The 17,621-nt window shown below is 36.1% G+C and overlaps 1 protein-coding gene across 7 annotated transcripts in view; it reads right to left on the bottom strand.

Moving 5' to 3' along the window:
* Positions 1 to 17,621, bottom strand: part of enc (encore) — a 77,281-nt gene that overhangs the window by 6,430 nt on the left and 53,230 nt on the right. For 4 of the 7 annotated variants that reach the window (XR_011157195.1, XR_011157196.1, XM_069039618.1 and 1 more), the window contains 6 exons: positions 7,498 to 7,541; positions 7,334 to 7,440; positions 6,652 to 7,276; positions 6,456 to 6,597; positions 4,642 to 4,996; positions 4,428 to 4,586 (listed from right to left, as the gene is read on the bottom strand). Coding sequence is in view for 5 of the 7 variants with exons in the window: in XM_069039618.1 (XP_068895719.1) it covers positions 4,428 to 4,586; positions 4,642 to 4,996; positions 6,456 to 6,597; positions 6,652 to 7,276; positions 7,334 to 7,440; positions 7,498 to 7,513 (1,404 nt within the window). In the remaining 2 variants the exon portion in view is untranslated. The other 3 variants (XM_069039620.1, XM_069039621.1, XM_069039622.1) reach the window with 2 other exon arrangements.

The raw sequence follows: 17,621 nt of genomic DNA, 5'->3' as shown, positions 1-17,621 counted from the left end.
AGTAAAACAGTAAACTTCTACTGCATCGTGGACTATGCCCACTGGGGACACCACATAAAAAAAAAACGCACCCAATTGCTCTACCTCTGTGGTGGTGTGGAAAAGAATAAAGAGTACAAAAATAATAGAAATTTTCGATTTCTACACGCTATAACTACAAAACTATTGATCTGACAAAAAAAAAAATAAAGAACAAAAAATGTAGAGAATTGCATGTTCTACATTTTCTATAACAACTTAGATAGAGGTATCTCGCACGGATAATGAAATAATCGCAAAAATGTGATTTTGCACCCCTATTCTCCAGTATGGCGGGGCGAGCGGCAACCCCCCAAGGTCGCAAACTCAACAACATTAATAATATGCCTGATAGAAGATACCTGCCAAGTATAAACTTTTCTGTACCTTTTGCAAGGTAAAACTCCCTATTGATTGGACTAATAATGAATGCTTTGTAAAATGTATTTTGGGTTGCATTTTTACCTGGTCAGGCTCGTCATCATCCCTGTCTATACTTTACCTCCTAATGGAGTATAGGACGCTTTCGCGTTTCTTGGCCAGTAGTTAGTGTGGTTGAGTGGCTAGTCCGACGCAAATTCTGCATAATAGTTGCTAAATTTGTCTTAGCCGTAGTTACTGAAATGCGCTTCTGATAGTGTATTAATATTTTGGAAACCCATCGGGCTGTCGATCAATGTTTTCTACGTCAGTAACAGTAAATTCTGAATAATTCTCGTAAATCCGGCTTTCCTAGTTCTTTCTTGTGAAATTGATCGGAGAACCACATCACGTTAGGACAAGGATTGTTCATCATTGTAGTACTTCCGTGGTAGTGGTAACTCTTAGCAGCTGCTACTCTTTGTCAACAAAACGATCATTGAGTTATAAAATCATCAATGCATTATTTGGAACAGGGTAAGATAGTCGTGTCCGGCTCAGAGGACCTCTTATACAGCTTTAAGTCGACCGCTTTCCACTCGTTTTTTTAAATTCCTTATTTAGAGTCAAGTTTTCTTATGTAGAACAGCAGACATGAAAACAATGAAAGTAACTTCTTTTAGCAGCACATAAATTTAGTACACGAATGGTATTCTTTCTTGTGTCTTCTGATCTTCGTTATTGTATCATTATTGTATTCATCAGTCATTTTTTAACACAACAAACTTATTCGGTATTTCTCGATCTGAAGTCGTGAAATAGATGTTACAAATATTAAATGTTTACTTTCTTGAGAAAAGAGTAATCAAAAAATGCTTTTTTCAATTTTGCAGTAATACGCTTTGGGCAATGAACTCGATATTCTCATGTGACATCGCAGCAAATTGTATAATATTTAATACGGTTGGCTTCAAAAAAAACGGGAACTGTCAGAAAAAGTTCTGTCAGGTTTTATTAAATTTTTATAGTTTGAAACGGTCTTTTAGAATTTAGGTTAAAAAACTACACTTATGTGTCAGAAATGTCTGTTATGCAAATACAAATACTACTGTCAAACAGACACAAATTGACATAAATTGACAAATTAAATTTCCAATTCACATTAGGTCAAATTTCATTTCCCGTTTTTTTTGAAGCCAAATGTAGTATTGATAAACTTTAGCAAAAATGTTTCTCAACAGAAACATTCTTTCCTGCTGTTATGCGAATATGAAGTTTTTTCAACAAATGTGTTGCTGGTATTACCCCACGTGTTACATGTTACAAAAAGTATTCAAAACGCTTGAAGACACTTTAGAGCTCCTTTTCAAACCCTAAAGATCACATTTTGCACAATATGAGAAATTGTCAATTCTGGTATACTTTCCGATTATTGCATTAATCTGTTAGAAATATCGAAACGGTAACTCACAATTATTATTACAATTACTAAATATGGATAAACTATTTTCCCGGCATTTAATTGTCGTGAATGTACCATAATGGGTCTGTCACAATAGTGTTAATGTTAGTGGAGATGGCAATGGTGATGTTAGTAGTCCAGTGTTCACAATAATGTTAACGGAATGTTACTCTTACAGCTGTCAACGTGGTGTGAACTGTCACTGCGCCTGTGCGTGCGTGAAATTCTCGATGGTGATTGGTAGATGTTAACAAAGATGTTACAGAACCAGACATTTTCTGGATCTCTTAACATCGTTTCTAACATTAACATCACCATCACCATTATTGTGAACGGTTGAACGTTTCACCAATGTTCTGAAGATTAACATTCTGGCTAACACTAACATTACCATTAACACTATTGTGACAGATACATTATACCGTGCGATCAACAGTTACTTAGATAAGGGGTGTCTCCTATGACTTTGACAGTGTCAGATTTTTCGTATATATCTTTGCTAACCCAGCTAATAACGTCAAACAACTTTCACTATTAATTAAATTTTAACGCAAAAATAGTTTTTACTTCAGAACATAAAAGATCCATCATTGAATTTTACTTTCGTAATGGTGTTTTCAATAACGGAGAATTGAGAATTGTTTAGCTGAGTTTCGGCAAAAATTTCTAAATTTAAATTGAAATTGGTATACCGGGTGTAGAATTGATTTTGGTAAACTCCGTGCAGTGAGAGATTGGGAGATTTTAAATTGTAGACTACAAAATTTTAAATTGTACACTACAAAATCACTAGAATACATTAATTAGAGCATAATTTCAGGGCAAAAAATGTTACTGCTTGAAGGTAAATACCTAAATAAATCATTTATGCTAGGTAGTACTCTCTCTGCGTAGAATTTAGTGATTTTTATGTCAACCAATACAAATTTGTGACATTTCTCAGTCTTTTGTTTCCGCCACCAAATATGAAAATATCTCTAACCTGTGTTTCAAGCTGTATTTATTGGAGCGTGGAGTTCAAGTAACGACGACATACGATTTCGGATTCATGGATAACTCGATTACAAATTAATTTGATCGCTCTTTATTTAATTCGCTTTCTATAAACTGGCCCGTAGAGTTTTAAAAATGGTTCCCAATTCTATTTTTGTTTTTTAACATCTTCCGGAAGTACACAATAATGGAAAAAAGAATTGAAGAATTTGTCAAAATAGCAATAGCTGTGAAGTAATTTGATAAATCATAACCTATATTTTAGAACAAATTTCAAACACAACACCTGTGTCTGCAAACGTGTAACTCATACTTTAATGTACCTACACAAAACAATCATACTCGAATTCTTTATTGTATTATCTCATTGTCTGTGACTGAAAATGATTATAGTAGTTTATTTGACGAGTTTGTTTGTAAATTGGGCCTTTTTTGGCACGAGTGGGCCATTTTAAAACGCGAGTTAAACGAGCGTTTTAAAGGCCCACGAGTGCCAAAAAAGGCCCAATTTACACACGAACGAGTTGAATACAACGTTTTTTTGTTCGACGAGCCCCTTAAAGGCTTCAAATCGCTTAAAACCTCTAAAATTAGCTTGACGTTTCGTTTTGACAAGTTGTGACATTTATCAAAATCCGTTCGCATAGGAGAAAATTCACAAATTCTGACAGTGTCGAACAAAAAAAAAGTTTACACAACAATTTCAAACACAATCACTATTCAAATTAAATAAACAAAAAGGCATGTACAAAGGGAAAAAAAGTATCCATTAAAAAAAACTTGTGCTAAATAATGCTGTCCGTGTTTTAAATTATGAATTTGAATTTGACGTAACTGTTGCCGATCATTGACATGCACTAACGGAAAGTCCGGAAACACCGCGCAGGATAGCAAATCCCATGAAAATTATTGTACTGTATTGTAATTGTACTAATTAAAGTGCGTACGAGTCGATCTAAGAGACGACTTTTGTTTTTCACAGCGAACTGGCGCTACCCAATTTTCTAAATCATCTTGATCAGACTGGTTACATTCGTTTGTATTTCCCTGTCCGTCATAAAATCGCAACTTGATGATAATAATAAAATTCTGTACTCCTACCAGGAAGCCGTAGCAAGAAGTGAGATGCTCTGATTGTGAATCAAATACCGAGCAAATTGTGGTTAATAGTGTGGATTGAGACATGAGCTACGTGTTACAGTCCTACCCGCCTGGAGCAACACTCGTACAGATCAGAAAGTTCTGTCCAAAGACGATGTAATTTTTTTGGTTTCTCCATACCGCAATCTTACTTCCAGAGTTCCACAGGATTCTAACTTGTTTATCAGAACATTTTTACTGTACGCCTCTGACCGTATTTATGCTTCATGCGCTGCATTGCAATAGCAAATACTACCTTTTTCTAATCTACAGAAATAACCAAACACTTAACTTTTTTTAAAAACAAATTCACTTCGTTTTGTGGATAACTCAGTAAGCCCAAAATTTTGTTCACACATTTTACATCCATTGACGTAAAATTCTGCTCACCATCGCAACGCAGCGCACTGAGTCCCAAAAATGTTAATAACAATCCTCTAAAGATTAGATTTACTTTAATTAATTTTCCCGCCGCTCTTCGGCCGTGCTCGGGCAGCTGCAGCCTGAACCTCGAGGAACTGTCGCTGTCAGTGCTCGACCATGGTATCTCCGGCCACTCGAAATCATCGTTAGACCCACCACCATCATGCATCTGTCGCAACAAACACAACTCCTGTAAAACGTACCCATTGAAATAATACGTAAAGCTGGCGTCCTCGACCCGATACCTCTCTGTTGAAGATTCTTCTCCGCACTTTGGCGTATTCCTCTTCCCTCTCTTCGAAGCTCTTACTCCGTCTGTTCTCCATCGTGTATTGACGGTCAGGCGACTTGAAGTTGTAGTCTTCCATACTGGTCGAGTCCCTCTTCAGGATGGACCGCCTTGGTTCCTCGCTGAAGACGACGTCGTCCTTTATGTGCTCTTTGAATTCAATGTTCGGTATTCTCGTGTTCTTCGTTTTGTTGACCACCACGCATTTACCGGTCGATTCGATGTTGTGGTCCATGCCGAAGTAAGCGGCGCAACGGTGGATGATCATCCGGTTATAGCTCGACATCGGCGGAAATTTATAATGAGTTTGACTGTAAAAAGTGTGAGATACGAATGCTGTCAAGTGGTGGAAATTAGAAGCACGAAAATGTACCACAGGCAGAGTCTCCGGTCGAAAATATGTTGTACAGTCGATGGACAAATAAAACTGAGACAAAAATGACTGTCACATAAGTCAAAATTTACAAATTTGCATCGTTTAATTACGGCTTTATCACAAATAGGTTAACTTTGGTATGACATATTATATAGACACTGACAAATATGTATATTGACAATTCAATGATCTGATTTACCTATTTAGATTAAATTTTAAGTGTCCCAGTTCATTTGTCCACCGACCGTACATTCGGCTGAATTTCCAATGTCACAGTATCCTCTAATTTTGAAGCTTTTAAATTTGAAAAAACAATTTAGCCCTAAGTCACACTTCAATACTATAAAATAACCCATTTTATTTATATTCTATTATACAGATGTGTTTTAGGTCAGTCAGTTAAAATGTCAGATTTGAATCTTACTGAAATTTTATACTTCAAAAAATCTTAATCACTTATTTTTTCACTTGTCCTGCACCCAAAGGCTGTGATATTGAAGTCAATCAGAGTGAACACCTCCGTTGTGGTCATAACGTTACTAAGGGCGCCTACAGAATACGCGAACCGAGCCTGTAATGTAGAGACCATTTCATATAAGAAGTACATGATGACTCATTGAAATCTGACCGTACGACGCTAGTCAGCTGATGATCAGTGCCGTAGAAACATTCGATTAGCTGAGGAGTGACTACAGTTCAATTAAGTTATATGATTGAAATTCTAACAAATCAATAATTGAACAATGAATACCATAGAACGATACACAGCGAAAGGAATAACAAAAACCAAACACTTCTGAACGCTAACGGGGTTAAGTTAGAAATAACAACGAGCGCATGGATTCCACGTGGTTGATAGGTCTGTACGTCACTGGACTCAAATCTCCCCTAAAAATTTGAACATGGACTCGTCCGACGAAAACGCGTTCGTGCGCATTATGTATTTCTTAGATGAAATGGTCTCTAAGCGTTCGCCTAATTTGGACAGGGTTGTGAACCCCGAACGAGCACGCTCGAGCACCCTGCGAACGGTTCAGCCTACTCCGCTGTCGGTTTTCTGACGAACACAACGGGATTCGCCGTTCAAGTGTGGACGTCTTTTAAAAGCGCACCAACGAGCCTGCCGTGAACGTGGACCATTTTTACCAAGAATGTTCAATTCGTGGCGTAAAAAAAACTTCGGTATTTATTATTCCACTTAATTTAAAAAAAGCATAAATCAAATGATTGTACCATTACTCTAAAAAAGGCCCTATTTCTCTCGTTCTGTTCGAGGGCGGATCGTCGGAGGCTCGCGGCGTGTTCGTTGTACCAATTTTTCGACTAGCATTACATTACATACGCTCGGTTCGCGTAGTCTGTGCGCGCCTTAAGACTGACTCAATGCTACTTACTTTCCATCTTTGGCAAGTCTGACTAGTTCCTGTTCCACCCTCAACATGAAGGCTCTATCCTTCGAGTTCTTATTCAACGTTTCCGGTATGAAAACCTCGAGATCCGCTCCCGACGTGTCCGTGTACTGCTCTGAACTGCTATCTGTAAAACGCCAAAATTCAACTCTCGTCCTCTCGTAGTACTAACCACCCTAACCTCTCGATAAACATGGCGAATTCGACGAACTACCCTCAAAACTACCCTGAGACGAACTCTGCTGCTTCAACTTATGCCTCGCGTTCACCCTGTTCACCGTCAAGGTGTTCGAGCTCTGGACGACATTATTGTTGATGTTGGTGAGATTGTTATTGATGTTCCTCTCTTGGTTTTTGCACTTGACACAGTTCTGATTCGAACAGTCGCAAATGATCTTCTTTCTACTGTTGTGACTAGCATCTTTCTTGGTGTCCTTTTCTAGATTTTGCCTGTTCAACCTGTTGAGATACTTCGGACTAGGGGAGTTATCTTCTGCCTCGACTTTGGTGCTCTCATGCTGGGGGGAACCGTTCTGAGGGGACGACCTCGAAGTCGGTGAGGGCACCAAAGTTGCAGTTGGAGAGACGCACGCGGGAGACAGCGATGGAGAGTTGACACGACTTAGCGATGGACTGAGCACCACCAGGGGATTTCCTCCTGGAGAAATGCTCGCCGGCGACGTCTCCGTTGACGGAATGACCTTAATGCTGGGCGAGATGAGATGACTGGGAGAGGATTCACGAGGCGGAGAGGTTTCTTCGCGGATGGCATGGCTTCGGACCAACACTTTCAATTTTGAATTGTGCTGCGGAAAAAAGAAGATAAAAATTAAGAAAACCGATCTGGAGGTGGAGAATCTCACTCTGCCTCGAGAGGATGAGGTGGACGACTTTTCTTCATTTTCGATATTCATTGTCGTGTATCCTCTTTGTTGCATTGTGTTAACTGAAGCCTCGAAATGTGTGGTAACTGAAGAGGGCAAGTGACTATGACATCGACTCGGTCGGTCGCTAGGTACTTACCTACACGTTTCAATTTCCATTGTTACAATTTTCCAAGGGGTTGTTTAGCTGGAAAGAAAAGAATCGATGAAAATCAAGCAAAATAGCGAGAACTTTGTTGGAAAAATATTGCCAACATTATTTTCTCAGTTTAATGCACAATAAATAGAACGAACAACAAGGAACTACATACTTGAAAACGATGAATTATTGTTTCAAATATCGAGTGTTTTTCTAAATTTCACCTGAAAGTAGGCGTTGAAGAATCGACTGTGAACGCAACACTCGTGTAAAACGTAAGATTTAAACAGCTGATCCGTGATCCGTAACCTGTGTAGTGCGTTCACAATCGACTCTTCACTGCCTACTATGAGGTGAAATTAAAAAAAAAAGCACCCAACATAAAATACACAGGTAATAACAAAAATAAAATGTCTAAAAGTAAATAACAAATTCACACAATAGACCCAGAAAAAAAAATTGAAAATATGTATAGAACTGATAAAATTTAATGGGTCCATACAATTTTGTAATGCAAAAGAAACAGTAAACATAAATTACTAATAATAACCTATATTTCTATAAAAACAAGAGATTTTATAGTATATTATACGCCAAGGTAGAGAAGACATTTTTTTAAGCCGAGGTAGTTTATTCCCCGAGAAGCGAAGCTTCGAGGGGAATAAAGAAGCGAGGCTTAAAATTGTCTTCTCTAGCGTGGTTTATATACTATTTTTTTCACTACTAGATCCGTTAAAACCCTTTCTAATAATAATTATTAATTAAATTTGTTTGTCCGATGCGACGATCCGAGTTCTTAAAATTGCTTAAAATTGGCTTAAAATTGTCTTCTCTAGCGTGGTTTATATACTATTTTTTTCACTACTAGATCCGTTAAAACCCTTTCTAATAATAATTATTAATTAAATTTGTTTGTCCGATGCGACGATCCGAGTTCTCATTTTTCAACGGTTGCTATGAAAATTGAAAATCGTCTGTCTACGTTAACCAATAAAATCAAAGAAAATCTTTCGTTGCTAGGTGACGGCTGTTCATTATTGACCTTGGTTAATAATGAAAATTGTTATTAACCTTGGGAGAGAAATTCTACTTCTGGGGTCGGTTCGAGAGTCAATAATGACGCCTTCTGAGACTAGTAGTGAAAAAAATAGTTTAGTTTCAGTATTTCGTAATTTTTCATACTCATGCAGTAAACAAACATTAAAAAGTCCATAAAGTTATAGTAAATTTTGTGATAAAAGAATCAATGATTGGTTGTGTAAAATTTTTATCACTGTTAGGGTTCCACTAAAAAAAATTACTAAAGAAAAATTCTGAAAGCAATCAACTATAGTATATTTTTTCCTGGTAGGCGGTTGCGCGCGCATTTACAAAATCCTGCAACGAAATGCGACCTCCCTATTGGTTAGTGAAATAGTGTAACCAATAGGGAGGTCGCATTTCGTTTCAGGATTATGTAAATGCGCGCGCAGCCGCCTACCAGGAAAAAATATACAGGGTTATTATAAATTATTGTAGTCGAAGTAGGCCATGCCCATGTTATGAAATGTTTCCCGCTTTCATGTGAACTGTCAATTTTTGTCGCCATCACTGTCATTTTTTAGGTGGAAAGTGCGGTGATGAGGATTTTATTTATTTTTTTAAGTTAACGATTGAATCCAAAAATGTTGAATTGTTTTGCAACCAATTCTAAAAATATTGAGTTGTTTTGCACCCAATTTAACTCCTGTGTGTGAACGGTGTGTACTCACTTATTCACATCATTTTGATGTTTTTTATATGGAGCGGCAACCATACATTTTACCTTCAGTTTTTACGCCTACTTCGACTATAATCATTTATAATAACCCTGTACTATAGTGGCTTCTCAAACAATCGCGAAGTACCTATGTATATCCGGGACGCCGAACAGATGCAGTAATAAAACCGCCTTTTAGTGCCCGCGTATTTTAAACGGAAGCTTCCAATTGGCTTATTCAAATTTGTGCGCATATTTTTGAAAGCTTGATGTACATCCACAAAAATTATTTGACATCTCATAAGTTTTAACCGCGCTTCGGCGGTTTGACCACGTGTTCTCATGTTTGCAGAAGATGTGCACGTCAATGAATGCAACATTTTTCTCAGTCTCTATCAACTAGTTATAGTTGAATTTTTTTAATAAACAATTGTCAAAACGTTGTCTTGTTGGTATGAGCCAAACTGTGATTTTCATGATAATACGATTGGTCACATTGAGTGTGAACATTTTTTTATGTAACTGAGCCTGCGCCCTAACGAGCGAGAGTTTATTTCAAATTCGAAAAGGTTTCTCCTGATTTCTCATTAAATTTGTTTTGAAAATGAATTCACGGAAGAAAGGTACGGGAAGTGAAGTGAACATAACCTTAACCATGATTTGGTGTCAAATTGTTATACAGCTGGTCCATATGTCCAAATTTTAGGGTGGTACAGTATGGTTTTTTTACTTCATTTTGACACTGACAATTGTTTATTAAAAAAATTTCACTATATATCACATTCTTATAATATTGACAAATGGCAAAGAACTTGCGTCATTGTGAAACAGGCTTCGGCATATATCGGTCTGCGCAATTAAAGCCACATCCCTTTTTTTTATTACTACATCTGTTCAGCGACCACACTTTATTTAATGAAAACGTCATCCAACAACTGCGAAATGTTAAAAAAAAAAAATTTCGGTGGAAAAGTTTGAGATTAATAATTTGTTAAATTTCGAACAAAAGATAAAACTGTATATTACTCTGAACTTTTGATATGTATACCAGATATGTTTTCTTTATTTTGTATAATGTTTTAACATTTACATGATCTCTTGTAGTACATTGCTAATAATAAATCATTGTTATTATTTCCATCGTTTACTCATCGGAGAGCAGCAAAATGAAGTTAAAAAGAAATCGAGATTTTTTCAATTTGTTTATGGAAACGACAAAGAGAAGTGGTATGTTAATGGCTGACGTGTGAGTAGAAATTGATTAAAATTTGGTCGTAAGAATTGGGAAACAGCAGCAGTTAAAAAAATATTTAAGTTTTATGTACTGAATTAAAGAAAATGTCAACAAGCTCTATTCTGTGAAGAATGCTTTCCAGATTTCAGAAGTGTAAAAATACTTAGGTATATGTACTGCGACAATCGTGAAAGGTCAAATGTCAAATTTACAAACCCTGAAAAATGGGAATATTTACACAGGGTATTTCACGAGTGATAATGGGCCCGGCGGAATTGAAAATGCAACCCACAATACATTTACAAAGTTAACGTGCCTGTTTTCAATATCGTATTGTTTTAAAATGAAATTATGAATTCATGATGGCTTTGCTTCCAATTATTTTATTTATCACAACTGACATTTACGATTTACGAAAAAGTTAAAATACGACGAGGAGAAAAGACATTACCCTGATCTATGACGAATGTAATAAAAATGCTGCCGTTGCGCGTTTATGCAGACAATAGACGTTTTCCCAAAAACTTTTCGTTTTTTCACAATTTCATTTAACCAAGCAAATGACGTTGATGTCAAAATTTACGTAACTGCACAGCTAACTGTGTTTTATGTTTTTTAAATCAAAAAACAAATATCCACGTTAACTTTGGAAATGTAATGTGAGTTGCATTTTCAATTCCGTCTGGCTCATTATCACTCGTGGAATACCCTGTATGTAGAGCCGAAATCACAGCCAGTTATAAAGTTGGAAACATTTACAACAACCTGTAGAAACTTCACTGCATTCACAAAAAGTTGGCTTTGGGCAACAATTACCCAACGACCGATGGTTGAGCCATTGTTTTTGAAAGTAAACAATAAAGTTTAATGTAGTACATATTTCCTTTAATCCATTTTGAGGCAAACTCACTGCTGCTAAATACCAATGGAAAATTTTGGAACGTTTTATAAACTAACTTCACGATGAATTGGTACTTGACCATTTCCAACAAAATGAAGCCACAGCGCCACAGCACATTCAGCTAGGACCATACTGTCTAGTATGTTACAGATAACCGAATCATCAATCGGAATGCAGAACATGTCTGACTTCCGAAGTCTACCTACTTTGATTGTAACCATATTTTTCTACTTTGCGTTCGTACTATGCTATTACGATACTGTTTTGCATATCGTAATAGGAAAAGGCGTGATATAATAATAATACTAAAAACAGACGTGACCTTGGGTGGAATCCTTCAACTTTAACGGTTTTAAATTTAAATTTTTTTTTTCATTGAAAAAGTGGCAAAGTAGAAAAAACACTGTATGACATCTCGTTTATAAGGCATTTTATCGCACTTACACCTTTAGGGCACTCCTCGCTACGCTTGTCGTGCTCTAAACCCGTGCGTGCGATAAAATGCTTCTTATAAGACTCGTATCATAATATACTATTAAAACATCCTATATTTTATTGAATATCTTGTAACGATATGGAAGCATCAAAAGTGAGAACAGTAAAAATAAACGAAACAAACAAAAATCACGCTATTCAGTAACTCAAGACCGTACAACAGATCTTACTTTTATCCATTGGAAGAATTTGTTAAAATAATTCGAAATTTTAACGAAAATGGATCTACTACATAATAGTAGTTTATTTGACGAGTTTGTGTGTAAATTGGGCCTTTTTTGACACGCGTGGGCCATTTTAAAACGCGAGTGAAACGAGCGTTTTAAAGGCCCACGAGTGCCAAAAAAAACCCAATTTACACACGAACGAGTTGAATACAACGTTTTTTTGTTCGACGAGCCCCTTAAAGGCTCCAAATCGCTTAAAACCTTTAAAATTAGCTTGACGTTTCGTTTTGACAAGTTGTGACATTTATCAAAATCCGTTCACATAGGAGAAAATTCTCAAATTCTGACAGTGTCGAACAAAAAAAATATTAAAAACCTTTGGGTCAGTTAATCAAATTACATATTATTCTTACCAAACACTATTTTGTTGCTTTTAAATTCTCCAGATACGACTTTATGCCACGTGCGTAATATATCGATAAATAGACACTTTTAAGCCATGACCTCCATCTCCCCCTAAAGAACTGCGATACCACAATTTCACACGCCGCCACTGTATTCTTTTAAATTTTTTCTAGTATTCCGTGTAAACCAGTAATTCATAGTATGTAAATCGATTTCTATATTTTCACTTTATTCATTTAACATTTCTATTTTCCTGACACACGTAGTAACATAATGGACCTCCTCTGTATAATAAAGTTCTGCTATAATAATTCTTATAGAAAACTTTGCCATTTCATGATTAATTCGCAAATATTATGAGTTTATACCAAACTAAATAAATATTATTTAGAATTGTTTCTTAGAGAAAGACCTTCACTAAAAACATAAGTAAATCCCAGTAAATGCAGTATATTAAAGAAAATTACCTTTTTATTACACCTGAATCATAATCCCTGCCTTTGACACGAAAATGCGTGCGAAAAAGGGCCTTTAAAACACTAAAGCTTTAAAGTTGCTTAGGTAACAACAAATTCAGCTACATTTTAAACAATGATAAATACACATTGTAAATAATTTATAACAAACGTACATGGCAAGGAAACAACAACAATTAACCATTTCTATATCAATGATTATTAATGACACAGATTACTTCGGAAATAGCTATTTATGTAACCAGTTACGAAATGCGTTATTTTGTGTAACGACTGGAATATTTGCGGGACGATCGCAGCGAGATCCCGTAAAATCACACGAGTTATACAAAATTGCATTTCCTAACGTGTTACATACAAGATTTTTTTCTAATTTTGACAAAAAAAAAGTTTCTTCAAACGTTAAACGAACAAACATTAACAAATTATTATTGTGTTAAAATATCAAGTGGGTAAGAAGGCATGGTTATTTTGCTTAAAAACAAAAAATATGACAGTGTCAATTGGTGATACAATAAATTTTTCCTAACCAGTTAGGAAAGATTTTACGGAGTGATCAAGAATGACTGAGTCTGTTGGTAACAATGAAATTTGGCAAATTTAAAATTTACCAACGAAGGTTAATTTTTGTAATAGTATAAACATAACCTGCATTACCAAGAATGTTTTTAATGTCATCTTAAGTTAAAAAATCCAGTCAGTGCGTGGTCAGTGCCAATTACTAGACAAAAATCACCAGTATTTTCAATTGTTTCATTGCCAACAGACTCAGTCATTGTTGATCACGCTGTACTTTTCGTAACCAGTTACGAAAAGTGTGACGTTTCCAAACATCAATTAATTTTGAAAAGTGTCACTTTATATGTCAAAATTAGAAAAAGGTATTTCAATTTACTTTTTTTGTTATAATTTTCAGATTATAGTACAGGTATAATCAAAAATAGCGTATGATACGTTATAAAGGCCTTTAAATCACTTGCGACGTCGCGCGTGCTTTAAAGACTTCCTTATAAACTTGTATCATAAATTCATAATATACCGGGATATCAAAAATTATCTTGGTCAAATGTAGTCATGGATTGGAAAACGTCCGTCTCAACTTATTTCGTGTGACTATTTCTTCGGTACGAACGATTGGCCTACCAGCACCTTTTCTATGAGTCACAGAGTCAGTTTCGCAAAACACACCAACACAATTCGTAAGGCATGCATAAAAATCCTTTGGCATTACTGCAAAGTGTGGGAAGTGCTCTCAAAAATTGATTTTGACATTCAAAAAATGATTTGACATAAAACTTCGACAATATTTGAAAATTCATGACCACCTTTGATCACTAAGATAATTTTTGATATCCCGGTAGTATTTTAATATAAAAGTAACATAATCCAGCAAAATAGATTGACAAACCAAAACTATTTATTTAGGTTAACTCAGCCTTTGCTCCAACTAAATCGTTTCAAATTTCACAATTAGAGGCGGATCATTCAGCACCGAACCACAATGGTTTCTTTCATTGTTCGCATCAACTTCAACTAATAAAAACGTAATTTATCGCTCCCAAAAATTATAACGGGCTCCTCATTAATCATCCACTTTAAAGTTGTTTTCTACCTTCGAAACATCACCCGCTTGGTCAAAAATCGTTAACGTCTACCGCCACTGATCCCTTTCAAACCGTCTATCGATCTGGAACACTGTCCCATATCTGCGAGACCTCGTGGGCCGACGTTTTCCGCCAAGTGTTCAGTCGACACCGTTGCGGGGGTGGGACATCCCGCCAACATCTCCGCTTCTCATCATTCCATCGAAGGCCGTCGAAACGCTTCAACCTTTGCAATTTCACGAAATATCAACCCCCGCCACGACCTTTTTGCTTCCCCCCATGAATTATGGTCTCTAGTTCGAACGTGTTTACGACGAAACCGGCGCATCCACCATTCCGCTCCAAGAACCGATACATAATTCACCTGAGGTGAAACTGAACGTTGAAATTTAAGGGTGAATTAACTGGGAGGGACTAATTGGTCGCCACTTTCGCCATCAATAATGAATAGTGGATAGAACCCGTAAAATGTTCACGAGTTTTTTTTACCTCGTCCTATCGATTGATCAGAAAACAATTTACAGGAATTTTGTCACCCCTAGAATCTGAAGCGAACATCTTTTTCCCGTAGAACAACCCCTGAAAACAAGTCGCTAACAAGATTTTTTTTCAACTCGCCACTTATTAATTCACGACTCTGGAAAACAAGCGGTGCGGATAGGACGTGTCTCCCTCACAAAGAGAATTTTTAATTTGAATTATCCACCCCTCCGCGATTCACAAAAGAACTACTCACCCTCTCGAAGACCGAATTTCACCGCAACTTGACTTTTTTCAGCTCTAAGGGATAATTCACACGACCACGTGACTCAGCAGGAGCGACATGACCGAAACACCTGCTCCGTGCAGGTCTGTCGGACCTACTGAACTTGACTCGGTAATATCAGAAGCATGCGAACAATAGTTTAATCGATTGCACCCCTAAATCGTGCGATTATCGATTTTGCTGGCCGAATTTCGCGCTTTTTCCACGAACGAGACACCCCGGAGTCGGTTACGTAACATCGGAGATTAATTGAAATTAGAGATGTTATCTGTTTGCAAGCTCGAGGAACCGGTCCCGATCACGTCCGTCGACACCGAGAAAACACACGGATTAGCGGAAAAGTGGAAAATCTGAAGGGAAAACAGCGAGCGTCGATGCTGTTATTTTTCCCGTAAACAATAAACAGGGTGCCGGGAAAGATGAAATTGTTCTTGATGGAATAGCAAAGAGGGCACGGAAGAACGAGGGAGGGAACAGGGTTTGCCGCGAAGTCGGAAAGTAATAAATCATGAAGTCGGTAAGATTGGGAATTGAGTTTAAAAAGTGATTAAAATTTCAGATGCACTAAACACAAAAAAAATTATGGGATCGTGAATGATTAATTCTCTGGAACATTCGCGATTTAATAAATTATGGTCGGGATTAATGGTTGAATTTACACGACGAATTCTAAAACAATCTGACATTTCTGACACTAACAAATTTAAATTTAAAATTCAAAAACTGATTTGATTCTAGTTATGGGACGATGTTGCTATTTTACAGATCTAGGTCACTGTGACGATAAATTGCAGCTGGAACCGAAAGAAAGCCGACGTAATCGATTTTCGAATTCAAGGTTTCTTATCTATTTTTTTCGTAAATAAACATAAAAAAAAATTGTAAATCGTGTTATTAGGATTAGAAGTGGTCCTTTTTTTGAACGGCAAGGGCAAGTCAAAAAACGCACTTTTAATCCGAATGACATATACCTACTATTTTTTCTCCAACTAAGTGCAGGACCTATATCATGAAAAGCACGAAACTCACAGCTACATTTAAAATTTGAAAACAAACGTTTTATTGACATAGTCGTGTAACCAAAGAGATAGTTTTGGCTTTTGTTTTGTTTATATATTGAGTTATTTTTTTCAAATAAATGATTTGTTAAACTATTAGTTGCAAGTAAAAATGTTTAAGCCTAGGATTAAAAGTACTTTTATTTTTTAGTAACACGATATTGTTTCTTTTTGTCATAGATACAGATTGTGAAAAACAACTCATATCTCCCTTGGGATTTGTCAAATTTTTTTGTCCTCCACATTGTTGGCAACAAACTCATGAGAACGAAACTATAGCAACCACATATTCACGCAATCTTCCCTGCTAAATATTTTTAATAAAATTTTAACTTTTAAGTAGAGAGACTAAAAAATAAAATATTGTATGCACCACGGGAGATATTCATGTTTTTCCCCTCGGTTGACTTATAATTCCTCGGGCCAAAGGCCCTCGGATTATAACCACGTCAACCTTAGGGAAAAATCATGTTCATATCTCCCTTAATGCATAAATATCTATTAATCATAGGAGGTAAAAGCTTCGCCTTAGTAACAGGTAACTTTTTTGTACAGTTACTATCAACTTTAGTGACAGAAAACGGTATTAAAAGTAATCACTTTTAAGACGATTGTAGAAAAACATTTTCATTTGTTGACTATCACATTTTGTGCTTTCACTATCATACCAAATAGAAATCACTGTTAAAAAAATATTATTAACGCTAATGTTAACATAATAGTGTACAGTTAATTTCACAATTATTCTCCTGCCAGTTTGGAAAATCACTAGAATATTCCCTAAATAACAAATAACTGTAAAATCTAATTTATGTTGTCTGTCATGAACTAAATGCACAAATTATTGATTTTATAGTTTGCAATGGTCGCAATGATATATTGACTTTGCAGCAATACCGGTGTCGCCATGTTGGCAAGATGGAATCAAAAAAGGTCTGTTTATTTCGTTACGTACAATGTGAAAGTGTTTGTTATAAGTATTTATTTTTGTTCTTATAGAGTCTCTAGTTTTGATGCAATAGTGCCAAAGTGATGCTTACTTTCTATTTATTTATTTATTTATTTATTTTAATGTTTATGCAGCATAATATTTCTTGTAAGTAAAATTTAAATAATAATTTAAATAAAATAAAATATTAAATATGTATCTATATACAGGCTGAAATCGAAATACATCAGAATATTAAAGCCCTGGGATATTCAGTCCATTTGTGAAAATCATACGCAACGTACGCATTCCGTTTTATACTTCGTCCAGCGAGAGATAGGGAGATTTTAAATTGT

The sequence above is a fragment of the Tenebrio molitor genome, chromosome 2, assembly GCF_963966145.1.
Source record: "Tenebrio molitor chromosome 2, icTenMoli1.1, whole genome shotgun sequence".
Taxonomy (NCBI): Eukaryota; Metazoa; Arthropoda; class Insecta; order Coleoptera; family Tenebrionidae; genus Tenebrio; species Tenebrio molitor.
The sequence above is the reverse complement of the archived record's forward strand: the minus strand, read 5'-3'. Positions and strand labels throughout refer to the sequence as shown.